Genomic DNA, 27,558 nt, shown 5'->3' with positions numbered 1-27,558 from the left:
CTGTATATAGCCGCACTACTGTTATAGCCTCTCTACTGTATATAGCCTCTCTACTGTATATAGCCTCACTACTGTATATAGCCTCGCTACTGTATATAGCCTCTCTACTGTATATAGCCTCTCTACTGTATATAGCCTCGCTACTATATATAGCCTCGCTACTGTATATAGCCTCTCTACTGTATATAGCCTCTCTACTGTATATAGCCTCGCTACTGTATATAGCCTCACTACTGTTATAGCCTCGCTACTGTATATAGCCTCGCTACTGTATATAGCCTCGCTACTGTATATAGCCTCTCTACTGTATATAGCCTCGCTACTGTATATAGCCGCACTACTGTTATAGCCTCTCTACTGTATATAGCCTCTCTACTGTATACAGCCTCGCTACTGTATATAGCCTCTCTACTGTATATAGCTTCGCTACTGTATATAGCCTCTCTACTGTATATAGCCGCACTACTGTTATAGCCTCTCTACTGTATACAGCCTCGCTACTGTATATAGCCTCGCTACTGTATATAGCCTCGCTACTGTATATAGCCTCTCTACTGTATATAGCCTCGCTACTGTATATAGACTCTCTACTGTATATAGCCTCGCTACTGTATATAGCCTCTCTACTGTATATAGCCTCTCTACTGTATATAGCCTCGCTACTGTATATAGCCGCACTACTGTTATAGCCTCTCTACTGTATATAGCCTCTCTACTGTATATAGCCTCACTACTGTATATAGCCTCGCTACTGTATATAGCCTCTCTACTGTATATAGCCTCGCTACTGTTATTTTTCACTGTCTTTTTACTGTTGTTTCATTTCTTTACTTACCTATTGTTCACCTAATACCTTTTTTGCACTGTTGGTTAGAGTCTGTAAGTAAGCATTTCACTGTAAGGTCTACCTGTTGTATTTGGCGCACGTGACAAATAAACTTTGATTTGATTATAAAAAAACATTTCTCCCCAATTTCGTGTTTTCCTATTGGTAGTTACAGTCTTGTCTCATCGCTGCAACTTTGAAATGGAATTGAATTAAATTGCGAGAGAGAGAGAGAGACAGAGAAAGAGAGAGGTGTGAGAGAGAGAGAGAGAGAGAGAGAGAGAGAAAGCCGAGTTTGCTGTACGTCTATATTGAACTTGCTCCTGTGCATTCTGTCATTGTGACTTTTTTGATTGTCATAGCTATGTGTGTGTTAGTGTGGGTATATGCCCTAGCTGTGTGTGTGTTAGTGTGGGTGTATGGCCTAGCTGTGTGTGTGTTAGTGTGGGTGTATGTCCTAGCTGTGTGTATGTTAGTGTGGGTGTATTTCATAGCTGTGTGTGTGTTAATGTGGGTGTATGTCCTAGCTGTGTGTGTGTTAGTGTGGGTGTATGTCCTAGCTGTGTGTGTGTTAGTGTGGGTGTATGTCCTAGCTGTGTGTATGTTAGTGTGGGTGTATGTCCTAGCTGTGTGTGTGTTAGTGTGGGTGTATGTCCTAGCTGTGTGTGTGTTAGTGTGGGTGTATGTCATAGCTGTGTGTATGTTAGTGTGGGTGTATGTCCTAGGTGTGTGTATGTTAGTGTGGGTGTATGTCCTAGCTGTGTGTATGTTAGTGTGGGTGTATGTCCTAGGTTTGTGTATGTTAGTGTGGGTGTATGTCATAGCTGTGTGTATGTTAGTGTGGGTGTATGTCCTAGCTGTGTGTATGTTAGTGTGGGTGTATTTCATAGCTGTGTGTGTGTTAGTGTGGGTGTATGTCATAGCTGTGTGTATGTTAGTGTGTGTGTATGTCATAGCTGTGTGTATGTTAGTGTGGGTGTAGGTCCTAGCTGTGTGTATGTTAGTGTGGGTGTATTTCATAGCTGTGTGTATGTTAGTGTGGGTGTAGGTCCTAGCTGTGTGTATGTTAGTGTGGGTGTTTGTCCAAGCTGTGTGTGTCCTAGCTGTGTGTATGTTAGTGTGGGTGTATTTCATAGCTGTGTGTATGTTAGTGTGGGTGTATGTCCTAGCTGTGTGTATGTTAGTGTGGGTGTATGTCCTAGCTGTGTTTATGTTAGTGTAGGTGTATGTCATAGCTGTGTGTGTGTTATTGTGGGTGTACTGTATGTCATAGCTGTGTGTGTGTTACTGTAGGTGTATGTCATAGCTGTGTGTGTGTTATTGTGGGTGTACTGTATGTCCTAGCTGTGTGTGTGTTAGTGTGGGTGTATGTCCTAGCTGTGTGCGTGTTAGTGTGGGTGTACTGTATGTCCTAGCTGTGTGTGTGTTAGTGTGGGTGTATGTCCTAGCTGTGTGTGTGTTAGTGTGGGTGTATGTCCTAGCTGTGTGTGTGTTAGTGTGGGTGTACTGTATGTCTTAGCTGTGTGTATGTTAGTGTGGGTGTACTGTATGTCCTAGCTGTGTGTGTGTTAGTGTGGGTGTACTGTATGTCCTAGCTGTGTGTATGTTAGTGTGGGTGTACTGTATGTCCTAGCTGTGTGTGTGTTAGTGTGGGTGTACTGTATGTCCTAGCTGTGTGTGTGTTAGTGTGGGTGTACTGTATGTCCTAGCTGTGTGTGTGTTAGTGTGGGTGTATGTCCTAGCTTTGTGTGTGTTAGTGTGGGTGTACTGTATGTCCTAGCTGTGTGTGTGTTAGCGTGGGTGTACTGTATGTCCTAGCTGTGTGTGTGTTAGTGTGGGTGTATGTCATAGCTATGTGTGTGTTAGTGTGGGTGTATGTCCTAGCTGTGTGTGTGTTAGTGTGGGTGTTTGTCCTAGATGTGTGTGTCCTAGCTGTGTGTATGTTAGTGTGGGTGTATTTCATAGCTGTGTGTGTGTTAGTGTGGGTGTACTGTATGTCCTAGCTGTGTGTGTGTTAGTGTGGGTGTATGTCCTAGCTGTGTGTGTGTTAGTGTGGGTGTACTGTATGTCCTAGCTGTGTGTATGTTAGTGTGGGTGTACTGTATGTCCTAGCTGTGTGTGTGTTAGCGTGGGTGTACTGTATGTCCTAGCTGTGTGTGTGTTAGTGTGGGTGTACTGTATGTCCTAGCTGTGTGTGTTAGTGTGGGTGTACTGTATGTCCTAGCTGTGTGTATGTTAGTGTGGGTGTACTGTATGTCCTAGCTGTGTGTATGTTAGTGTGGGTGTACTGTATGTCCTAGCTGTGTGTGTGTTAGTGTGGGTGTGTGTCATAGCTATGTGTGTGTTAGTGTGGGTGTTTGTCCTAGCTGTGTGTGTCCTAGCTGTGTGTATGTTAGTGTGGGTGTATTTCATAGCTGTGTGTGTGTTAGTGTGGGTGTACTGTATGTCCTAGCTGTGTGTGTGTTAGTGTGGGTGTACTGTATGTCCTAGCTGTGTGTATGTTAGTGTGGGTGTACTGTATGTCCTAGCTGTGTGTGTGTTAGTGTGGGTGTACTGTATGTCCTAGCTGTGTGTATGTTAGCGTGGGTGTACTGTATGTCCTAGCTGTGTGTGTGTTAGTGTGGGTGTGTATGTCCTAGCTGTGTGTGTGTTAGTGTGGGTGTACTGTATGTCCTAGCTGTGTGTATGTTAGTGTGGGTGTATGTCCTAGCTGTGTGTGTGTTAGTGTGGGTGTACTGTATGTCATAGCTGTGTGTATGTTAGTGTGGGTGTACTGTATTTCCTAGCTGTGTGTGTGTTAGTGTGGGTGTACTGTATGTCCTAGCTGTGTGTGTGTTAGTGTGGGTGTACTGTATGTCCTAGCTGTGTGTGTGTTACTGTGGGTGTACTGTATGTCCTAGCTGTGTGTGTGTTACTGTGGGTGTACTGTATGTCCTAGCTGTGTGTGTGTTAGTGTGGGTGTACTGTATGTCCTAGCTGTGTGTGTGTTAGTGTGGGTGTACTGTATGTCCTAGCTGTGTGTGTGTTAGTGTGGGTGTATGTCCTAGCTGTGTGTGTGTTAGGGTGGGTGTACTGTATGTCCTAGCTGTGTGTGTGTTAGCGTGGGTGTACTGTATGTCCTAGCTGTGTGTGTGTTAGTGTGGGTGTATGTCATAGCTATGTGTGTGTTAGTGTGGGTGTATGTCCTAGCTGTGTGTGTGTTAGTGTGGGTGTTTGTCCTAGCTGTGTGTGTCCTAGCTGTGTGTGTGTTAGTGTGGGTGTATTTCATAGCTGTGTGTGTGTTAGTGTGGGTGTACTGTATGTCCTAGCTGTGTGTGTGTTAGTGTGGGTGTATGTCCTAGCTGTGTGTGTGTTAGTGTGGGTGTACTGTATGTCCTAGCTGTGTGTATGTTAGTGTGGGTGTACTGTATGTCCTAGCTGTGTGTGTGTTAGCGTGGGTGTACTGTATGTCCTAGCTGTGTGTGTGTTAGTGTGGGTGTACTGTATGTCCTAGCTGTGTGTGTGTTAGTGTGGGTGTACTGTATGTCCTAGCTGTGTGTATGTTAGTGTGGGTGTACTGTATGTCCTAGCTGTGTGTATGTTAGTGTGGGTGTACTGTATGTCCTAGCTGTGTGTGTGTTAGTGTGGGTGTTTGTCCTAGCTGTGTGTGTCCTAGCTGTGTGTATGTTAGTGTGGGTGTATTTCATAGCTGTGTGTGTGTTAGTGTGGGTGTACTGTATGTCCTAGCTGTGTGTGTGTTAGTGTGGGTGTACTGTATGTCCTAGCTGTGTGTGTGTTAGTGTGGGTGTACTGTATGTCCTAGCTGTGTGTATGTTAGCGTGGGTGTACTGTATGTCCTAGCTGTGTGTGTGTTAGTGTGGGTGTGTATGTCCTAGCTGTGTGTGTGTTAGTGTGGGTGTACTGTATGTCCTAGCTGTGTGTATGTTAGTGTGGGTGTACTGTATGTCCTAGCTGTGTGTGTGTTAGTGTGGGTGTACTGTATGTCCTAGCTGTGTGTGTGTTAGTGTGGGTGTACTGTATGTCCTAGCTGTGTGTGTGTTAGTGTGGGTGTGTATGTCCTAGCTGTGTGTGTGTTAGTGTGGGTGTACTGTATGTCCTAGCTGTGTGTGTGTTAGTGTGGGTGTACTGTATGTCCTAGCTGTGTGTGTGTGTTAGTGTGGGTGTGTATGTCCTAGCTGTGTGTGTTAGTGTGGGTGTACTGTATGTCCTAGCTGTGTGTGTGTTAGTGTGGGTGTACTGTATGTCCTAGCTGTGTGTGTGTTAGTGTGGGTGTATGTCCTAGCTGTGTGTGTGTTAGTGTGGGTGTACTGTATGTCCTAGCTGTGTGTGTGTTAGTGTGGGTGTATGTCCTAGCTGTGTGTGTGTTAGTGTGGGTGTACTGTATGTCCTTGCTGTGTGTATGTTAGTGTAGGTGTGTATGTCCTAGCTGTGTGTGTGTTAGTGTGGGTGTATGTCATAGCTGTGTGTATGTTACCTGTCCTATCCTGACAAACTCGGCCTGTCGTGCCTCTTCCTTCTTGCGGGCAGACTTGGGCGACTCCGGCAGCACATCACTAAACGAGCGTCTGTTGAGCATGTTCTGGGGAGAGAAGGGAACCTGCACGTTGGGACACCAGCACACACACATACACACACACACACACACACACACACAGACACAGACACAGACACAGACACAGACACACACACACAGACACAGACACAGACACACACACACACACACACACACACACACACACACAGACAAGAAGAGAAAGACACAGAAGCGAGCCTCAGAGACAGGGGGGAGACAGCAGCATAGCAGCAGTATAGAACTGAGTCATATCAGAATATTTAAGGAGAATGGGAGGATTAGAGAGAGAGATAGGGGAAAGAAAAAGAGAGGGAGAAAATAAAAGACAAAGACAGAGAAAGAGAGAGGAGAAGAAGAGAGAAACAGAGAGGGAAAGAAACAAATAGAGAAGGTTAACAAAAGAGAGATTAGGTTCAGAGAGAGAAGTAGGAGAGTCCCCCTCAGACAGTCAGCATTGCAGTATCTAGTCCCAGTGTTATGCAGTCTGCAGTAGTCAGGGGGACAGCTGGCTGTGGCACAAACAGTGACCAGACAGGATGGATCAGATCAATGGGAAAGCTATACTATCACTCCTAGCATGAATTAGGGAACAAACCAAGGGCCGGTTTTGGTACAACAGATGAAGTCTCTTTAGCCCCATTAGATATGTCTTGTCAGATAGGTAAGAAAACATGGAGAATCTTCGTTGTGCATTATTTTTAGTCCAAGGCTTGTGTCTGGGAAACTGTCCACAGAGGATTATAGAGAGACCCGAAGAGAAGAGAAGAGAGGAGAGGAGAAGAGAGCACAAGAGGTAGGCTTAGGCCAATAGGGATAGGCCAGGCTGGGTTAGGTAGGGTGTAACAGGGCTGTACCAGGCTGGGTTAGGTAGGGTGTAACAGGACTGTACCAGGCTGGGTTAGGTAGGGTGTAACAGGGCTGTACCAGGCTGGGTTAGGTAGGGTGTAACAGGGCTGTACCAGGCTGGGTTAGGTAGGGTGTAACAGGGCTGTACCAGAATGGGTTAGGTAGGGTGTAACAGGGCTGTACCAGGCTGGGTTAGGTAGGGTGTAACAGGACTGTACCAGGCTGGGTTAGGTAGGGTGTAACAGGGCTGTACCAGGCTGGGTTAGGTAGGGTGTGACAGGGCTGTACCAGGCTGGGTTAGGTAGGGTGTAACAGGGCTGTACCAGAATGGGTTAGGTAGGGTGTAACAGGACTGTACCAGAATGGGTTAGGTAGGGTGTAACAGGGCTGTACCAGGCTGGGTTAGGTAGGGTGTAACAGGGCTGTACCAGGCTGGGTTAGGTAGGGTGTAACAGGGCTGTACCAGGCTGGGTTAGGTAGGGTGTAACAGGACTGTACCAGAATGGGTTAGGTAGGGTGTAACAGGGCTGTACCAGGCTGGGTTAGGTAGGGTGTAACAGGGCTGTACCAGGCTGGGTTAGGTAGGGTGTAACAGGGCTGTACCAGAATGGGTTAGGTAGGGTGTAACAGGGCTGTACCAGGCTGGGTTAGGTAGGGTGTAACAGGGCTGTACCAGGCTGGGTTAGGTAGGGTGTGACAGGGCTGTACCAGGCTGGGTTAGGTAGGGTGTAACAGGGCTGTACCAGGCTGGGTTAGGTAGGGTGTGACAGGGCTGTACCAGGCTGGGTTAGGTAGGGTGTAACAGGGCTGTACCAGGCTGGGTTAGGTAGGGTGTAACAGGGCTGTACCAGAATGGGTTAGGTAGGGTGTAACAGGGCTGTACCAGAATGGGTTAGGTAGGGTGTGACAGGGCTGTACCAGAATGGGTTAGGTAGGGTGTGACAGGGCTGTACCAGGCTGGGTTAGGTAGGGTGTGACAGGGCTGTACCAGGCTGGGTTAGGTAGGGTGTGACAGGGCTGTACCAGGCTGGGTTAGGTAGGGTGTAACAGGGCTGTACCAGAATGGGTTAGGTAGGGTGTAACAGGGCTGTACCAGGCTGGGTTAGGTAGGGTGTGACAGGGCTGTACCAGAATGGGTTAGGTAGGGTGTAACAGGGCTGTACCAGGCTGGGTTAGGTAGGGTGTAACAGGGCTGTACCAGGCTGGGTTAGGTAGGGTGTAACAGGGCTGTACCAGGCTGGGTTAGGTAGGGTGTGACAGGGCTGTACCAGAATGGGTTAGGTAGGGTGTAACAGGGCTGTACCAGGCTGGGTTAGGTAGGGTGTAACAGGGCTGTACCAGGCTGGGTTAGGTAGGGTGTAACAGGGCTGTACCAGGCTGGGTTAGGTAGGGTGTAACAGGGCTGTACCAGAATGGGTTAGGTAGGGTGTAACAGGACTGTACCAGAATGGGTTAGGTAGGGTGTAACAGGGCTGTACCAGGCTGGGTTAGGTAGGGTGTAACAGGGCTGTACCAGGCTGGGTTAGGTAGGGTGTAACAGGGCTGTACCAGGCTGGGTTAGGTAGGGTGTAACAGGGCTGTACCAGAATGGGTTAGGTAGGGTGTAACAGGACTGTACCAGAATGGGTTAGGTAGGGTGTAACAGGGCTGTACCAGGCTGGGTTAGGTAGGGTGTAACAGGGCTGTACCAGGCTGGGTTAGGTAGGGTGTAACAGGGCTGTACCAGAATGGGTTAGGTAGGGTGTAACAGGGCTGTACCAGGCTGGGTTAGGTAGGGTGTAACAGGGCTGTACCAGGCTGGGTTAGGTAGGGTGTAACAGGGCTGTACCAGGCTGGGTTAGGTAGAGTGTAACAGGGCTGTACCAGAATGGGTTAGGTAGGGTGCAACAGGGCTGTACCAGGCTGGGTTAGGTAGGGTGTAACAGGGCTGTACCAGGCTGGGTTAGGTAGGGTGTGACAGGGCTGTACCAGGCTGGGTTAGGTAGGGTGTAACAGGGCTGTACCAGGCTGGGTTAGGTAGGGTGTGACAGGGCTGTACCAGGCTGGGTTAGGTAGGGTGTGACAGGGCTGTACCAGAATGGGTTAGGTAGGGTGTAACAGGGCTGTACCAGGCTGGGTTAGGTAGGGTGTGACAGGGCTGTACCAGAATGGGTTAGGTAGGGTGTGACAGGGCTGTACCAGGCTGGGTTAGGTAGGGTGTAACAGGACTGTACCAGGCTGGGTTAGGTAGGGTGTAACAGGCCTGTACCAGAATGGGTTAGGTAGGGTGTAACAGGGCTGTACCAGGCTGGGTTAGGTAGGGTGCAACAGGGCTGTACCAGGCTGGGTTAGGTAGGGTGTGACAGGGCTGTACCTTGTGGAGGTCAGGGATGAGGTCTTGGTACAGGGAACGGATCAGCATGTCCAGGGTCCGCTGGCGCTTCTGGGCAAACGTGGGCGTCTCCAGGGTGGCCTTCTCTCCATTGATTACTAAAGGATGGGAGAACATACCCAATCACACACACTCATCCAAAGTGAGCCTTCCCTGTAGCTCAGTTGGTAGAGCATGGGGTTGTGAGTTCGATTCCCACGGGAGGCCAGCACAGAAAAAATAAAATGTTTGAAATGTATGCATTCACTACTGTAAGTCGCTCTGGATAAGAGCGTCTGCTAAATGACTTAAATGTAAAAAAAGCTGAAATGCCCACACCAGTAGAAATCCACTTTTTCGAGCTGAAAGATGATGGCCAGAGATTACCCATGATGTCGCACAATGATGTAAGTCAATATGTCATCATTTATTCAAAGTAGGATATATTTGGGCTTGAAGTGACAAAACCGAACTGCCCACTTTCTGCAAATTTGAGCCAATGACGTGTCTTTTCCTATGAAATGACGCGTAAATTCTTTTTAGCCTACGTTTCGTTTCAGGGCTGGGTTTTATTTGAATGGTTTTACTGAGTTACAGTTCATAGAAGGAAATCAGTCAATTGTAATAATTCATTAAGCCCTAAACTATGGATTTCACATGAATGGGCAGGGGTGCTGCCATGGGTGGGTATAGGTCCACCCCTTGGTAGCCAGGCCCAGCCAATCAGATCGAGTTTTTCCCCACAAAAGGGCTTTATTACAGGACAGAAATACTCCTCAGCACCCCCTCCTCATCAGCTGTCTGAGTGGAGGTCCTGTGCTGGCATGGTTACATTGTATTTTATAATTTTACCAGGCAAGTCAGTTAGGAACAAATTCTTATTTTCAATGACAGCCTAGGAACAGTGGGTTAACTGCCTTGTTCAGGGGCAGAACGACAGATTTGTACCATGTCAGCTCAGGGATTCGATCTTGCAACCTTTCGGTTAGTAGTCCAATGCTCTAACCACTAGGCTACGCTGCCACCCCATGGTCTGCGGTTGTGAGGCTGGTTGGACGTAGTTCCAAATTCTCTAAAATGATGTTGGAGGCAGTTTATAGTACAGAAATTAAGATGTAATTATCTGGCAACAGCTCTGGTGGACATTCCTGCAGTCAGCATGCCAATTGCACGCTCCCTCAAAACTTGAGACATCTGTGGCATTGTGTTGTGTGACAAAACTGCACATTTTAGATTTGCCTTTAATTGTCCCCAGCACAAGGTGCACCTGTGAATTGATCATGCTGTTTAATCAGCTTCTTGATAAGGCACAGCTGTCAGGTGGATGGATTATCTTGGCAAAGGAGAAACGCTCACTAACAGGAATGCAAACAAATGTGTGCAGAACATTTGAGAGAAGTAAGCTTTGTGTGAGTATCCAAAATGTCTGGGATCTTTTATTTCAGCTCATGAAACATGTTGCCGTTATATTTTTGCTCATTATAATAGATAATCTTTGGCTCCAACAAAGATGATGGATAAATCAAGATATTTCACTGGTCTACTTAACAGGGTGCGTCTCCCATAGACACCATTACAATAGCAGCTGTGTCTGGTCTACTTAAATCAATTACTTTTAATGAAAGAGGAAAAAACTGAGTGGGGTGTCTTGCTTCCTCTTCCGACTGTGGCTACAGCTTTTCGCCGCAGCCTTCACTTGGCCACCTGAGCCATGGAGCAAATTAAAATAGGGGGTACAATGTTTTTGCACACCCACTTTTTTTTACAAGCAATTTATCAGAATCCATTGGATAATGTGTCAAGTTTCACGTATTTAAACAACAAAAAAAGAAGATTTTTATAAATGGTCAAATGACATGATTTGACTGGATTTTAGAACCCTGCTCCACCGGACACCCCGAGATGAATGGCTGTGACCACCATGGCCTAGCGCCCCGGGTGTACAGGGTTTGCTCCTTTTTGATCATTCCATTGATCCGAAAGAAAAATCTCCACCCATCCGGCCATTGCTTTAATAGTTAGGTTATCCATATTACCAGAGGTTATTTTATATGGCGGATTTGCGGACGCAATTTAGATAATGGATTGATACACTACATGGCCCTTCAAATGAGTGGATTCTATTTCAGACACACCTGTTGCTGACAATTGTATAAAATCAAGCACACAGCCATGCAATCTCCATAGACAACCACTGGCAGTAGAATGGCCTTACTGAAAAGCTCGTCACAGGATGCCACCTTTCCAACTAGTCAGTTCGTCAAATTTCTGCCCTGCTAGAGCTGCACCAGTTAACTGTAAGTGCTGTTATTGTGAAGTGGAAACGTCTAGGATCAACAACGGCGCAGCCGCGAAGTGGTAGCCACACAAGCTCACAGAACTGGACTGCCAAGTTCTGAAGCGCGTAAATCGTAAAAATCGTCTGTCCTCAGTTGTAACACTCACTATTGAGTTCCAAACTGCCTCTAGAAGCAACATCAGCACAAGAACTGTTCGTCGGGAGCTTCATGAAATGGGTTTCCATGGCCGAGCAGCCGAACACAAGCCTAAGATCACCATGTGCAATGCCAAGTGTTGGCTAGAGTGGTGTAAAGCGTACCTGCATTGGACTCTGGAGCAGTGGAAACAAGTTCTCTGGAGTGATGGATCACGCTTCACCGTCGGGCTGTTTTTCATGGTTTCCGGCTAGGCCCCTTAGTTCCAGTGAATGGAAATCTTAACGCTACAGCATCAAATTATATTGTAGACGATTCTGTGTTTCCAACTTTGTGGCAACAATTTGGGGAAGGCCCTTTCCTGTTTCAGCATGACAATGCCCCCGTGCACAAAGCGAGGTCCACACAGAAACGGTTTGTCGAGATTGGTGTGGAAGAACCTGACTGGCCTGCACACAGCCCTGACCTCAACCACATCGAACACCTTTGTGATGAATTGGAACACTGACTGCAAGCTAGGCCTAATTGCCCAACATCAGTGCCTGATCCCAAGTCCCAGCAGCAATGTTCCAACATCTAGTGGAAAGCCTTCCCAGAAGAGTGGAGGCTGTTATAGCAGCAAAGGGGGGACCAACTCTGTATTAATGCCCATGATTTTGGAATGAGATGTTCGACGAGCAGGTGTCCACATACTACTTGTTGATATTCCTCTGCTCCACGTGGAAATCCCCACAACATTCCCACCCCCAATTCCTGATATGTATTAGCAGCGTGCGTCATTCTTCGAGGTGGAACCTAAACAAGCCTTTCCGTTCTAGGACAGGAATTACTCTAAATAATTGGGGCAACTCTGTGGTGGGCCTTGAAGAAAGCCTAGAACTACAACCATCCAGACTTCTAACCCCGCTCAACGATTATTTTCGTCACACATGTCTTCTTAGAGGCCTATACAAGAGGGGGGGGCTGCTACAGACCTGTTATATTCACTCTTTATGTGTGACATTATCTTAAAACATTTGTGAAGCACACGTACATAGGCCTTATAAAGGTTTTAAGATAAACATTAGATAAAGTCAAACAAATTTGTCACTCTAATGCATGAGTAGAGGTGAAACAGGAGAACTGTAAACAGTAGAGGTGTAACAGGAGAACTGTAAACAGTAGAGGTGTAACAGTAGAACTGTAAACAGTAGAGGTGTAACAGGAGAACTGTAAACAGTAGAGGTGAAACAGGAGAACTGTAAACAGTAGAGGTGTAACAGGTGAACTGTAAACAGTAGAGGTGTAACAGGAGAACTGTAAACAGTAGAGGTGTAACAGTAGAACTGTAAACAGTAGAGGTGTAACAGGAGAACTGTAAACAGTAAAGGTGTAACAGGTGAACTGTAAACAGTAGAGGTGTAACAGGAGAACTGTAAACAGTAGAGGTGTAACAGGAGAACTGTAAACAGTAGAGGTGTAACAGTAGAACTGTAAACAGTAGAGGTGTAACAGGAGAACTGTAAACAGTAGAGGTGTAACAGGTGAACTGTAAACAGTAGAGGTGTAACAGGAGAACTGTAAACAGTAGAGGTGTAACAGTAGAACTGTAAACAGTAGAGGTGTAACAGTAGAACTGTAAACAGTAGAGGTGTAACAGGAGAACTGTAAACAGTAGAGGTGTAACAGGTGAACTGTAAACAGTAGAGGTGTAACAGGAGAACTGTAAACAGTAAAGGTGTAACAGGTGAACTGTAAACAGTAGAGGTGTAACAGGAGAACTGTAAACAGTAGAGGTGTAACAGTAGAACTGTAAACAGTAGAGGTGTAACAGGAGAACTGTAAACAGTAGAGGTGTAACAGGAGAACTGTAAACAGTAGAGGTGTAACAGGAGAACTGTAAACAGTAGAGGTGTAACAGTAGAACTGTAAACAGTAGAGGTGTAACAGGAGAACTGTAAACAGTAGAGGTGTAACAGTAGAACTGTAAACAGTAGAGGTGTAACAGGAGAACTGTAAACAGTAGAGGTGTAACAGGAGAACTGTAAAGAGTAGAGGTGTAACAGGAGAACTGTAAACAGTAGAGGTGTAACAGGAGAACTGTAAACAGTAGAGGTGTAACAGGTGAACTGTAAACAGTAGAGGTGTAACAGTAGAACTGTAAACAGTAGAGGTGTAACAGGAGAACTGTAAACAGTAGAGGTGAAACAGGAGAACTGTAAACAGTAGAGGTGTAACAGGAGAACTGTAAACAGTAGAGGTGTAACAGTAGAACTGTAAACAGTAGAGGTGTAACAGGAGAACTGTAAACAGTAGAGGTGTAACAGTAGAACTGTAAACAGTAGAGGTGTAACAGGAGAACTGTAAACAGTAGAGGTGTAACAGGAAACTGTAAACAGTAGAGGTGTAACAGGTGAACTGTAAACAGTAGAGGTGTAACAGGAGAACTGTAAACAGTAGAGGTGTAACAGGAGAACTGTAAACAGTAGAGGTGAAACAGGAGAACTGTAAACAGTAGAGGTGTAACAGGTGAACTGTAAACAGTAGAGGTGAAACAGGAGAACTGTAAACAGTAGAGGTGTAACAGTAGAACTGTAAACAGTAGAGGTGTAACAGGAGAACTGTAAACAGTAGAGGTGTAACAGTAGAACTGTAAACAGTAGAGGTGTAACAGGAGAACTGTAAACAGTAGAGGTGTAACAGTAGAACTGTAAACAGTAGAGGTGTAACAGGAGAACTGTAAACAGTAGAGGTGTAACAGGAGAACTGTAAACAGTAGAGGTGTAACAGGAGAACTGTAAACAGTAGAGGTGTAACAGGAGAACTGTAAACAGTAGAGGTGTAACAGTAGAACTGTAAACAGTAGAGGTGTAACAGGAGAACTGTAAACAGTAGAGGTGTAACAGGAGAACTGTAAACAGTAGAGGTTTAACAGGAGAACTGTAAACAGTAGAGGTGTAACAGTAGAACTGTAAAAAGTAGAGGTGTAACAGGAGAACTGTAAACAATAGAGGTGTAACAGGTGAACTGTAAACAGTAGAGGTGTAACAGGAGAACTGTAAACAGTAGAGGTGTAACAGGAGAACTGTAAACAGTAGAGGTGTAACAGTAGAACTGTAAACAGTAGAGGTGTAACAGTAGAACTGTAAACAGTAGAGGTGTAACAGGAGAACTGTAAACAGTAGAGGTGTAACAGTAGAACTGTAAACAGTAGAGGTGTAACAGTAGAACTGTAAACAGTAGAGGTGAAACAGGAGAACTGTAAACAGTAGAGGTGTAACAGGAGAACTGTAAACAGTAGAGGTGTAACAGAAGAACTGTAAACAGTAGAGGTGTAACAGGAGAACTGTAAACAGTAGAGGTGTAACAGGAGAACTGTAAACAGTAGAGGTGTAACAGGAGAACTGTAAACAGTAGAGGTGTAACAGTAGAACTGTAAACAGTAGAGGTGTAACAGTAGAACTGTAAACAGTAGAGGTGTAACAGGAGAACTGTAAACAGTAGAGGTGTAACAGGAGAACTGTAAACAGTAGAGGTGTAACAGGTGAACTGTAAACAGTAGAGGTGTAACAGGAGAACTGTAAACAGTAGAGGTGTAACAGGAGAACTGTAAACAGTAGAGGTGTAACAGGAGAACTGTAAACAGTAGATGTTTAAACAGAAGAGGTCTAAACCTTAGAGGTTTAAACACAAGAGGTCTAAACCTTAGAGGTTTAAACAGAAGAGGTGTAAACAGAAGAGGTGTAAACAGAAGAGGTGTAAACAGTTTGGAGAGTAAGTCCATGGTCTTACGTTTGACTAACAAAAAGTCCCTGAATTCTTGGTGGTCTGTAAACACTGGTGGTGAGGGGAGGGGAGGTCCGAACAGTGGCACACTTTCCTCAGAGAAAATCTTCAACCTAGAACACACAAAACCCTGTTATTGTTTTTCACACATACACACTCACAGGAACACACAGAGAGGCCATGAGTCAACACAATACCATAGAATACATGAACACGGCATAAAATACATAACTGAAACAAAAATGAAACTGAACCCCCGCATACCTGTAACTGTCGTTCTGACTGTTGTATCTAACTAATGCAAAAATATCTGGCAGTAAAATGAAGGAAGTAACATGAACTCCCATACACTCAATACATGATTCCCAGTGGTGACCTGTCATCCAGGGCAGGTGTTGATATACAGTACCAGTCATAAGTTTGGACACAAATACTCATTCAAGGGTTTTTCTTTATTTTTTACTATTTTCTGCATTGTAGAATAATAGTGAAGACATCAAAACTATGAAATAACACATATGGAATCATGTAATAACCAAAAAAGTGTTAAACAATCTAAATATATTTTATATTTGAGATTCTTCAAAGAAGCCACCCTTTGCCTTGATGAAAGCATTGCACACTCTTGGCATTCTCTCAACCAGCTTCATGCATTTCATTTAACAGGTGTTCCTTGCTAAAAGTTAATTTGTGGAATATCTTTCCTTCTTGATGCGTTTGAGCCAAACAGTTATGTTGTGACAAGGTAGGGGTGGTATACAGAAGATAGCCCTATTTGGTAAAAGACCAAGTCCATATTATGGCAAGAACAGCTCAAATAATCAAAGAGAAACTTCAGTCCATCCTTACTTTAAGACACGAAGGTCAGTCAATCTGGAAAATTTCAAGAACTTTGAATGTTTCTTCACTGGCTCTCATGAGAACCGCCACAGAAAAGGAAGACCCAGAGTTACCTCTGTTGTAGAGGATAAGTTCATTAAAGTTACCAGCCTCAGAAATTGCAGCACAAACAAATGCTTCACATAGTTCAAGTAACAGACACATCTCAACTGTTCAGAGGAGACTGCGTGAATCAGGCCTCCATGGTCGAATTGCTGCAAAGAAACCACCACTAAAGGACACCAATAAGAAAAAGAGACTTGCTTGGGTCAAGAAATGGACATTAGACCAGTGGAAATCTGTCCTTTGGTCTGATGAGTCCAAATTTGAGATTTTTGGTTCCAACCGCTGTGTCTTTGTGAGACGCAGAGTAGGTGAACGGATTATCTCCGCATGTGTGGTTCTCCATGAAGCATGGAGGAGGAGCTGTGATGGTATGGGGGTGCTTTTCTGGTGACACTGTCTGTGATTTATTTAGAATGTAAGGCACACTTAACCAGCATGGCTACCACAGCATTCTGCAGCGATATGCCATCCCATCTGGTTTGCGCTTAGTGGGGCTATCATTTGTTTTTCAACAGGACAATGACCCAACACACCTCCAGGCTGTGTAAGGGCTATTTGACCAAGGCGGAGAGTGATGGAGTGCTGCATCAGATGACCTGGCCTCCACAATCACCCGACGTCAACCCAAATGAGATGGTTTGGGATGAGTTGGACCGCAGAGTGAAGGAAAAACAGCCAACAAGTGCTCAGCATATGTGGGAAGTCCTTCAAGACTGATGGAAAAGCATTCCAGGTGAAGCTGGTTGAGAGAATGCCAAGACTGTGCAAAGCTGTCATCAAGGCAAAGGGTGTCTACTTTGAAGAATCTCAAATATAAAATATATTTTGATTTGTTTAACACTTTTTTTGTTACTACATGATTCCATATGTGTTATGTCAAAGATTTGATGTCTTCTACAATGTAGAAAATAGTACACATAAAGAAAAACACTTTAATGAGTAGGTGTGTCCAAACGTTTGACTGGTACTGTTTACAGCTCTGGAAAAGACCACAGCAAAATGATCAGTTTCTCTGGTTTTACTATTTATAGGTATGTGTTTGGGTAAAATGAACATTTTTGTTTTATTCAATAAACTACTGACAACATTTCTCCCAAATTCCAAATAAAAATATTGTCATTTAGAGCGTTTATTTGCAGAAAATCACAACTGGTCAAAATAACAAAAAAGACACAGTGTTGTCAGACCTCGAATAATGCAAAGAAAATAAGTTCATATTCATTTTTAAACACAATACTAATGTTTAAACTTAACCCTCCCGTTGTCCCGGCTGGGTCAGAGTGACCCGGGCCCTGTGTTAGGAAGGTGTATGTTATAACCCCCTCCCGTTGTCCCGGCTGGGTCAGAGTGACCCGGGCCCTGTGTTAGGAAGGTGTATGTTATAACCCCCTCCCGTTGTCCCGGCTGGGTCAGAGTGACCCGGGCCCTGTGTTAGGAAGGTGTATGTTATAACCCCCTCCCGTTGTCCCAGCTGGGTCAGAGTGACCCGGGCCCTGTGTTAGGAAGGTGTATGTTATAACCCCCTCCCGTTGTCCCAGCTGGGTCAGAGTGACCCGGGCCCTGTGTTAGGAAGGTGTATGTTATAACCCCCTCCCGTTGTCCCAGCTGGGTCAGAGTGACCCGGGCCCTGTGTTAGGAAGGTGTATGTTATAACCCCCTCCCGTTGTCCCAGCTGGGTCAGAGTGACCCGGGCCCTGTGTTAGGAAGGTGTATGTTATAACCCCCTCCCGTTGTTCCTGCTGGGTCAGAGTGACCCGGGCCCTGTGTTAGGAGTGGTCCCCTCTGTCCCGGCTGGGTCAGAGTGACCCGGGCAGCACTTGTCCCACGACCCCCATGCTACACGGGGAGGCCAGTGGTGCAACAGGACTGAACAGCAGTCCATGGCCAGACATGCCCAGTATCAATGTGCAAGAGAGCGTCAGCCAAGTGTACGGGACGGTGTCCAACAACCCAACAGGTCCCACCATGTGCCTTGTCCACCCACTGTAAGCTGGCCGTCATAGAGAGGCTACTAATATTGTCAGCGGCACAGGTAGTCGTCTTTCGCTGCGCCCCCTCCCCCCCTTCCACTATCACAGGGTGGCCTTGCCCGCTGATCAGCGAGTGGAGCGGAGCTGCTATGACCGTGCGTTTCACCGCGGCTCAGGTCCTGGAACAGATATTGTCCAGTGACCACCAAGAAGAAGACCGCTCTGATTCCGAAGAGGACGTGTTGGAAGATGAAGACGGCGAGCAATACAACCCTGAGCGCGAGGCCGACGACGTGTCTCACTCGTGCTCCTCTTTGGAGGAAGAGCGAAACCTAGAGCCAGACAGAGACCGAGAGCGAGACAGAGAGCGAGACAGAGACCTAGAGCGAGACAGAGAGTGAGACAGAGACCTAGAGCGAGACAGAGAGCGAGACAGAGAGCTAGAGACGGCCAGCGGCCAAGCCGAAGGGGAGACGTTGCTGTCAAAAAACGGCAAAATCAAATGGTCCTCCATGGCCTGTCGCGGCCGCGACCGGGCCCGTGTGATCTGCCACCCTGGCCCTGCCGTGACGCCGGGGCCCACGGCCTATGCCGTGTCGCGTGCACACGACATCGCTTCCACCTTCCACCTCTTTGTTACGCCGGCAATAGAAAGGATAATTGTGGACATGACAAATCTGCAGGGGGTGAGAAAATACTGCGACGGCTGGCAAGCCATGGACGCCACCGACCTGCGTGCCTACATAGGGCTGCTAATCCTAGCCGGGGTCTACAGGTCCCGAGGTGAGGCCGCGGCCAGCCTGTGGGACGCCGAAAGCGGCAGGACCGTGTTCCGCGACACCATGCCGATCAAGGTCTTTCACAAGTACTCGAGGCTGCTGCGATTCGACGACCGCCAGTCGAGACACGCAAGACTTGCCACCGACAAACTTGCAGCCATAAGAGAGGTCTGGGACCTGTGGGAGGAGCGGCTGCCAGCCCTCTACAACCCAGGGTCAGACGTGACGGTGCACGAGCAACTGGTCCCGTTCAGAGGTACTGTGTGTATATGTGTGTGTGTGTATATGTATGTATATGTGTATATAGAGAGAGGAGGCGGAGGCGGTGGCCGCAGTAGTGTGTAACATAGACGCCGTGTGCCCCAATCAGCCAGTAATCACGCTAATCTGTTCTCCCTCCAAAAGGGCCGCTGTCCTTTCCGACAGTACATTCCCAGCAAGCCTGCCAAATATGGCATCAAGTTGTGGGTGGTCTGTGACGCCAAGTCCAGCTACGCTTGGAAGATGCAAGTCTACACCGGTAAAGCGACAAGCGGAGTCCCCGAGAAGAACCAGGGCACCCGCGTCGTCCTCGATCTCACACAGGGACTGAGCGGTCACAATGTGACGTGTGACCATTTTTTAATCTCCTACGAACTCGCACAGCAGCTCCTCGAGAGGAACCTCACCATGGTTGGCACGATGCGAAAGAACAAGGCCAAGCTCCCCCCGGCGCTGCTCCAGTCAAAAGGCAGACAGGTCTTGTCATCAAGGTTTGCATTCACCCCCACCGCCACTCTAGTGTCCTACCTGGCAAAGAAAAAGAAGAACGTGCTACTTCTGAGCACGCTGCACACAGATGCCAAAGTTAGCGATCGCCACCACAGGAAGCCTGCCCTCATCCTAGACTACAACTGCAACAAGGGCGGCGTGGACAACCTAGACAAGGTGGTCGGAACCTACAGCTGCAGACGGATGACTGCCCGCTGGCCCCTGGTCATCTTCCACAACATCCTCGACGTGTCCTCCTACAACGCCTTTGTCATATGGCGAGAGATCAAGCCTAACTGGATGCCTCGGAAGCGGAACAAGAGGAGGGTGTTCCTGGAGCAGCTCGGAAAGGCACTTGTGAAGCCGTCGATCCAAAGAAGGCAGCATCTCCCCCGCACCGAAGCGGCATCGGCGCTTGTCAAAGTCCTACAGAGTGCTACGGCTCGTCCACAAGCCCAGGAGCCCGCCGCTGGCCCGGCCGCTGACACCCCCACTGCCCCTCTCGGGGCAAGTAAGAGGAAGAGGTGTCAGCTCTGCCCACCAAAGAAGGACTCCAAGACACATACGGTGTGCTGCAGGTGTAAGAAATACATCTGCAAAGGCTGTTCACATGCATACTGTCACACTTGTGCCGAGTGGGCGTCTAGCCAAGACGGGACAGGGTGACCCCGGGGGGACATGGGGTGTATGTGCAATACGAAGACAACGAGAGGGTTATGAAGAGTTCAGAAATCAATATTTTTTGGAATAACCCTGATTTTCAGTCACAGCTTTCATGCGTCTTGGCATGCTCTCCACCAGTCTTTCACATTGATGTTGGGTGACTTTATGCCACTCCTGGTGCAAAAATTCAAGCATCTCAGCTTTGTTTGATGCCTTGTGACCATCCATCTTCCTCTTGATCACATTCCAGAGGTTTTCAATTGGGTTCAGGTCTGGAGATTGGGCTGGCCATGACAGGGTCTTGATCTGGTGGTCCTCCATCCACACCTTGATTGACCTGGCTGTGTGGCATGGAGCATTGTCCTGCTGGAAAAACCAGTCCACCGAGTTGGGGAACATTGTCAGAGCAAAAGGAAGCAATTTTTCTTCCAGGACAACCTTGTACGTGGCTTGATTCATGCGTCCTTCACAAAGACAAATCTGCCCGATTCCAGCCTTGCTGAAGCTCCCCCAGATCATCACTGATCCTCCACCAAATTTCAGAGTGGGTGCGAGACCTGAAGAGGACTACAAGCCACAGTGTCTCGCACCCACTGTGAAATTTGGTGGAGGATTGGTGATGATCTGAGGGTGCTTCAGCAAGGCTGGAATCGGGCAGATACCAACATGGTCTCTTTTTTATCTTAAGGCAGCTCCAAAATGCAGCTGGTTTAGCCTAGCTCAGTGCTTTCTGTGGTGGTAGGGCAGCCAGAGCGTAGGGGTTGGTAATGTTCTCTAGTTCCGCCGTGATTGGATCAGTGTTCTGTCATTCATGGGGACACTACGCCATCGCAAAATCTACAATGAGAGCTAGAATGATCAAGCCCCCTTCGGTGCTGCCATTGATTTAAATTAGAAGTGCCCATCCAAGAAGGCTCAAGGTCATTGGCCAAAGATAAAATGATGTCAAATCACGTTATATCTACCGTAGCTTTGATTGGACTGATCATGGCAACATCATAGTTTCAAAATCTTAGCAAGCAAGCTAGACAAGCAGTCATCATCATGAATCAAGTCGACAATCTACTGGCAAATCCTTTTCAATCCTCATATGAAGAGAAATTATAGATAAAACATATCGGCCATTGGACATAAACATCACACAACAAGTTGGAAATTGCAAATTCTGAGTGGTTTGGAAGGATTCTGTGGCTAACTGCAAGCACTGTAAAGCAATCACTAGCCTGCTATTCGGTGGAGAGGGTGTGTGGTCCAAGTCTGGGTTTAAGGGTCTCTTTTCCATGCTTAAAATGATACACATTCACATGCAACACCAAGGGCCAGAAAAGGTTGAACACATTGGCCATGCTGTCAATCAAGAATGACTTCTGCCACGTTCAAAACAACTAGAAACTCGGAACTGGGAAATGTCAGACTTCAGTGAGTTCAAGGCAACAGGGAACTCTGGAAAAAACGAGCTCCCCCTGGGAAATCCGTTTGAACGGCCATCCCACTCGGAATTCCAAGTCGTTATCTTGAAAGCACCATAAATCCAGAGAATGCCAGACTTTGATGACAAAGTTTGATGACAAAATTTAGACACAAGGACCGCCCTGTCACCTTCCTGTTCAAGTGGGCACAGCACAACAAGGTGAGTTCAAAAATGTAATGTATGGTGCTGCATAAATTATGTAATATGTCAGGGAGATATGTATACTGTAGCTAAGAAAGTAATACTAAGTGTATGTTGTGTACTAAGCTGTTAGTAGCCCATGTGCTTCACCCTTATAATTTGGTCCCTTTCCCCCTCATAACTTAGCCTACTGTTCTGAATTGGTGGTGCCTATAGCCTCTTTTAGAGAAATGTCATCATATAATATTGTAAGAGCTTTCATTGTCTGCTTATATGCCCCCTTTATTTATCCTACAGTTCTGACTTGGTGTACAGGGAGAATACTGCAAGAACGACCCGTGTTCTGAATTCTGTCGCTGTACATTTCAAAAGTGCTGAACAAATAGATATATTGGCTACGTCCCTCTTAACTCGCTCATTAATGTCTTAATCGAAATTACGGATTGCCTCTTATCTGCTCACCGTTCCCTTATGCCATAATTTGTACATCTCAATTGTCAGTAGAAACCACAGTTGTTTAAGCAAGTCAGCCATATCAGCTATGTTTTTAAAAAGGCAGTAAACAAGACTGAAATAATTGTTTTGCTGCCAGACAAGGCTCCGCTGATAGCCAGGTGTAGCAGTGGTAAGGATTCACTCCATGATGCGGAAAATAAAGCTCTGCTGTGTTGTGTGTCGTCGCTTTGCTGGCATGCATCTAAAAACAATGTGGGAGTTTGGCTCCCCAAGATTTACATGCTAAAAGCACCACTGAGGATTCATCATTTAACAGGTTGCGCTTGCAAAAAGTAGATCTGGTCACAACTTTTCATGCATGCAGATCGGTAAGAGGAATCGCTATGTTGTTTACTTTCACCTTGCATAGCTTATTGACACTGGCAAGGTGTACAGGCGATTATGTCCATGGTATTATGAACGTCAGGGATGACCATTTCCTGGTTGTGCTTGTTTGGCCATAAAGGAAGGATACGTGTGAAATGGGATCGGATCATGGAGGGTTTAAATGACGGAGACGCGTCCTCTCCCTCCTGGAACACTATGGTGACGATGTCATTCCCAATGTGTCTTTTCCTCTCTACCTGAAGAGAGAGAGAGAGTGAGAGATTCAGAGAGATAGATAGATAGATAGAGAGACAGACAGACAGACAGACAGACAGACAGACAGACAGACAGACAGACAGACAGACAGACAGACAGACAGACAGACAGACAGACAGACAGACAGACAGACAGACAGACAGACAGACAGAGATAGATAGCGAGAGAGAGAGAAAAGAGAATGAGAAACGTCACACAATAAACAAGTTAAATAAGTGCTGAATGACATCTTATTGAGTCCGACCACACACACACACACACACACACACACACACACACACACACACACACACACACACACACACACAGTAGCAAGTGGTAGCATTCTGACACGAAGACACTAAGAAGCTTTTAGGTCGTAAGGTACAAATGTTTTAGTGTAGAATTTCAATACTTTGTTTCTTATTTTTCAATAGAGGTATCTTGTCTGACTCATTTAGGTGTGTGTGTACACCTGTGTGTTTGCGTGCATGTGTGTGTATGTTTTTTCCCTCTAGAGTAAGGTAATGGAGATTGAAAGACCAAGGACTAGAGAGTACTTCCTATTTCCTCTGCATCTCAACAACTCTGACCTTGAACAGATAAAAGACTAACTGAAAGGATATGACTGAACATCATTCAGTATGCTAGATAGTAAGAGTAACTGGAGATTAGCAGTCTGATACAGAAGAGAGAGAGAGAAAGAGAGAGCGAGAGAGAGAGAGGGAGCGAGGGAGACAAAGAAGGAGGGAGGGCGGGTGAGATAAGCAGAGGGGAATAGAGAGAATAAAAAGAGGGATGAAGAAGGAGGGGTTGAAAGAGGGGGGTGAAAGGGTTACACGGGGAGAGAGAGACAGAGGTCAGAGGACTGAGCAGTAGAAGAGAGAAAGAGAGAGAGAGAAGAATGCACAACTGACCCAGAGGGAGGAATGGTTACATATAGCTCTGTAGCTCTGGAGGACTGACCCAGAGGGAGGGATGGTTACATATAGCTCTGTAGCTCTGGAGGACTGACCCAAAGGGAGGGATGGTTATATATAGCTCTGTAGCTCTGGAGGACTGACCCAGAGGGAGGATGGTTATATATAGCTCTGTAGCTCTGGAGGACTGACCCAGAGGGAGGGATGGTTACATATAGCTCTGTAGCTCTGGAGGACTGACCCAGAGGGAGGGATGGTTACATATAGCTCTGTAGCTCTGGAGGACTGACCCAGAGGGAGGGATGGTTACATATAGCTCTGTAGCTCTGGAGGACTGACCCAGAGGGAGGGATGGTTACATATAGCTCTGTAGCTCTGGTGGACTGACCCAGAGGGAGGGATGGTTACATATAGCTCTGTAGCTCTGGAGGACTGACCCAGAGGGAGGGATGGTTATATATAGCTCTGTAGCTCTGGAGGACTGACCCAGAGGGAGGATGGTTATATATAGCTCTGTAGCTCTGGAGGACTGACCCAGAGGGAGGGATGGTTACATATAGCTCTGTAGCTCTGGAGGACTGACCCAGAGGGAGGGATGGTTACATATAGCTCTGTAGCTCTGGAGGACTGACCCAGAGGGAGGGATGGTTACATATAGCTCTGTAGCTCTGGAGGACAGACCCAGAGGGAGGATGGTTATATATAGCTCTGTAGCTCTGGAGGACTGACCCAGAGGGAGGGATGGTTACATATAGCTCTGTAGCTCTGGAGGACTGACCCAGAGGGAGGGATGGTTACATATAGCTCTGTAGCTCTGGAGGACTGACCCAGAGGGAGGGATGGTTATATATAGCTCTGTAGCTCTGGAGGACTGACCCAGAGGGAGGATGGTTATATATAGCTCTGTAGCTCTGGAGGACTGACCCAGAGGGAGGGATGGTTACATATAGCTCTGTAGCTCTGGAGGACTGACCCAGAGGGAGGGATGGTTACATATAGCTCTGTAGCTCTGGAGGACTGACCCAGAGGGAGGGATGGTTACATATAGCTCTGTAGCTCTGGAGGACAGACCCAGAGGGAGGATGGTTATATATAGCTCTGTAGCTCTGGAGGACTGACCCAGAGGGAGGGATGGTTACATATAGCTCTGTAGCTCTGGAGGACAGACCCAGAGGGAGGATGGTTATATATAGCTCTGTAGCTCTGGAGGACAGACCCAGAGGGAGGATGGTTATATATAGCTCTGTAGCTCTGGAGGACAGACCCAGAGGGAGGATGGTTATATATAGCTCTGTAGCTCTGGAGGACAGACCCAGAGGGAGGATGGTTATATATAGCTCTGTAGCTCTGGAGGACTGACCCAGAGGGAGGATGGTTACATATAGCTCTGTAGCTCTGGAGGACAGACCCAGAGGGAGGATGGTTATATATAGCTCTGTAGCTCTGGAGGACAGACCCAGAGGGAGGATGGTTATATATAGCTCTGTAGCTCTGGAGGACAGACCCAGAGGGAGGATGGTTATATATAGCTCTGTAGCTCTGGAGGACTGACCCAGAGGGAGGATGGTTATATATAGCTCTGTAGCTCTGGAGGACAGACCCAGAGGGAGGATGGTTATATATAGCTCTGTAGCTCTGGAGGACAGACCCAGAGGGAGTATGGTTATATATAGCTCTGTAGCTCTGGAGGACTGACCCAGAGGGAGGGATGGTTATATATAGCTCTGTAGCTCTGGAGGACAGACCCAGAGGGAGGATGGTTATATATAGCTCTGTAGCTCTGGAGGACAGACCCAGAGGGAGGATGGTTATATATAGCTCTGTAGCTCTGGAGGACTGACCCAGAGGGAGGATGGTTATATATAGCTCTGTAGCTCTGGAGGACAGACCCAGAGGGAGGATGGTTATATATAGCTCTGTAGCTCTGGAGGACTGACCCAGAGGGAGGATGGTTATATATAGCTCTGTAGCTCTGGAGGACAGACCCAGAGGGAGGATGGTTATATATAGCTCTGTAGCTCTGGAGGACTGACCCAGAGGGAGGGATGGTTATATATAGCTCTGTAGCTCTGGAGGACAGACCCAGAGGGAGGATGGTTATATATAGCTCTGTAGCTCTGGAGGACAGACCCAGAGGGAGGGATGGTTACATATAGCTCTGTAGCTCTGGAGGACAGACCCAGAGGGAGGATGGTTATATATAGCTCTGTAGCTCTGGAGGACAGACCCAGAGGGAGGATGGTTATATATAGCTCTGTAGCTCTGGAGGACAGACCCAGAGGGAGGATGGTTATATATAGCTCTGGAGCTCTGGAGGACAGACCCAGAGGGAGGATGGTTATATATAGCTCTGTAGCTCTGGAGGACAGACCCAGAGGGAGGATGGTTATATATAGCTCTGTAGCTCTGGAGGACTGACCCAGAGGGAGGATGGTTATATATAGCTCTGTAGCTCTGGAGGACAGACCCAGAGGGAGGGATGGTTATATATAGCTCTGTAGCTCTGGAGGACAGACCCAGAGGGAGGATGGTTATATATAGCTCTGTAGTTCTGGGGACAAAACAGGCACACACACACTCATGAATGCATCCACACCTGCTGCTTGTTCTCCTTGGAGTAGGGTAGCATGGTGGAGACGTGGAACATCAGCTCATGGCCCTGGTACACTGTGTAGATGGAGTTCATTCCTGTAGTGTCATCTGGAGAGAGAGAGAGGGGGGAGGGAGATAGAGAGGGTGGGGGAGGGAGATAGAGAGGGGGAGGGGTGGAGCGAGAGGGCGTAGGGAGAGGGGGGTGAGAAGGATAGAGCAGTGAGAGCAGAAGATGAAGGAGGAGAGGGAGGAGTGTTAGAGAAAGAAAGAGAGAGTAATATTAAAAGAGGGAATGTGAATGAAAGACATCTCCATGGTCTGTTGAAATGGAAAAACAATCATTAACAGCAGAACCCATGGTGTGTGTGTGCGTTTGTGTGTGTGTGTGTGTGTGTGTGTGTATGTATGGTGTCTTACTCTTGGTATCCAGCCCACCACGGTAGCCTGCCCAGCCCTGCAGGGAGATGGTGTCACCCAGGAGGTTGAGGAACTTATCGAAGCTCTGGCTCCCAGTCTCTGAAGGAACAGATGAGAGAGCAGGGGTCAAACTACAGCTCATATGACATTGATACTTCAATACCTTTTACTCCCAATATTAGTGATTTACCGTTGCTAAACATCTCGTCGTCTGTGAGCTGTCCATCTTTGGCATACAGGACACCGAATTTGAAGTTGACAGAACCCTGACAAACGATAAGACAGATATATTGTACATCTAAGGGGCCACTATTCCCTAATGTTAACTTATAACTTAACTTCTAGAATTTGCCAAAACCAGAAAAACAACCCCGGTAGAAAAGGAGAAGGAAATCTCTAGTAAGACCATGGTCAACACCAATAACTACAATATCCACTTGATTTATAGTTAGAACAGAATTAATAAATGAATACCTCTTGCTCCTCCAACACCAGCAGGTCCTATGAAGAGAAAACACACCACAGTTATCATCAGTTGACCCTCCAATGACTCCGATGACTCCCAATGTCCAATGACTCCGATGACTCCCAATGTCCAATGACTCCCAAATGACTCCCAAATGACTCCCAATCTCCAATGACTCCCAATGTCCAATGACTCCCAATCTCCAATGACTCCCAATCTGTAATGACTCCCAGATCTGTTACAGTATGGGCCTGATACCATAGAAATAGAGTTAGAACATGACTGTTATATACAGATGTAGGCTCTTAATTTGACCTGTATTATCACAGCAAAATAATCCTGCAGAAACAGGACTTGAAATTTTAGCCCATCATTTTGCTTGTTCCGTTTTTACTAGGGAAAAGCCAGAGACAGCGAGACACCTTGATGAGACTGTGCTGCCTGCCCCCGGACGTTCTCTTCCTGCTTGACCACCTCCTTTAGATGACCACTCAAGCCATGAACTTTCTAATGACTGTCCATCTCATGATGTTGTGAGTTTTTTTCTTTTAAATTGCATGTTGCTCCATTCC

General features: G+C 46.8%; 1 protein-coding gene across 1 annotated transcript in view; it reads right to left on the bottom strand.

Moving 5' to 3' along the window:
• garnl3 (GTPase activating Rap/RanGAP domain like 3) overlaps positions 1 to 27,558 on the bottom strand; it is a gene marked incomplete in the record, with an annotated part of 164,142 nt that overhangs the window by 48,841 nt on the left and 87,743 nt on the right. The window contains 9 exon segments of the mRNA XM_029710021.1: positions 5,301 to 5,405; positions 8,599 to 8,714; positions 14,802 to 14,908; positions 15,060 to 15,105; positions 22,485 to 22,593; positions 26,108 to 26,211; positions 26,521 to 26,619; positions 26,711 to 26,786; positions 26,995 to 27,021. Of these exon segments, the coding sequence (XP_029565881.1) occupies positions 5,301 to 5,405; positions 8,599 to 8,714; positions 14,802 to 14,908; positions 15,060 to 15,105; positions 22,485 to 22,593; positions 26,108 to 26,211; positions 26,521 to 26,619; positions 26,711 to 26,786; positions 26,995 to 27,021 (789 nt within the window).

This window comes from Salmo trutta, chromosome 23 (genome assembly GCF_901001165.1).
Source record: "Salmo trutta chromosome 23, fSalTru1.1, whole genome shotgun sequence".
NCBI lineage: Eukaryota > Metazoa > Chordata > Actinopteri > Salmoniformes > Salmonidae > Salmo > Salmo trutta.
Note: the sequence above shows the minus strand (reverse complement) of the source record. Positions and strands in the feature narration are given on the sequence as shown.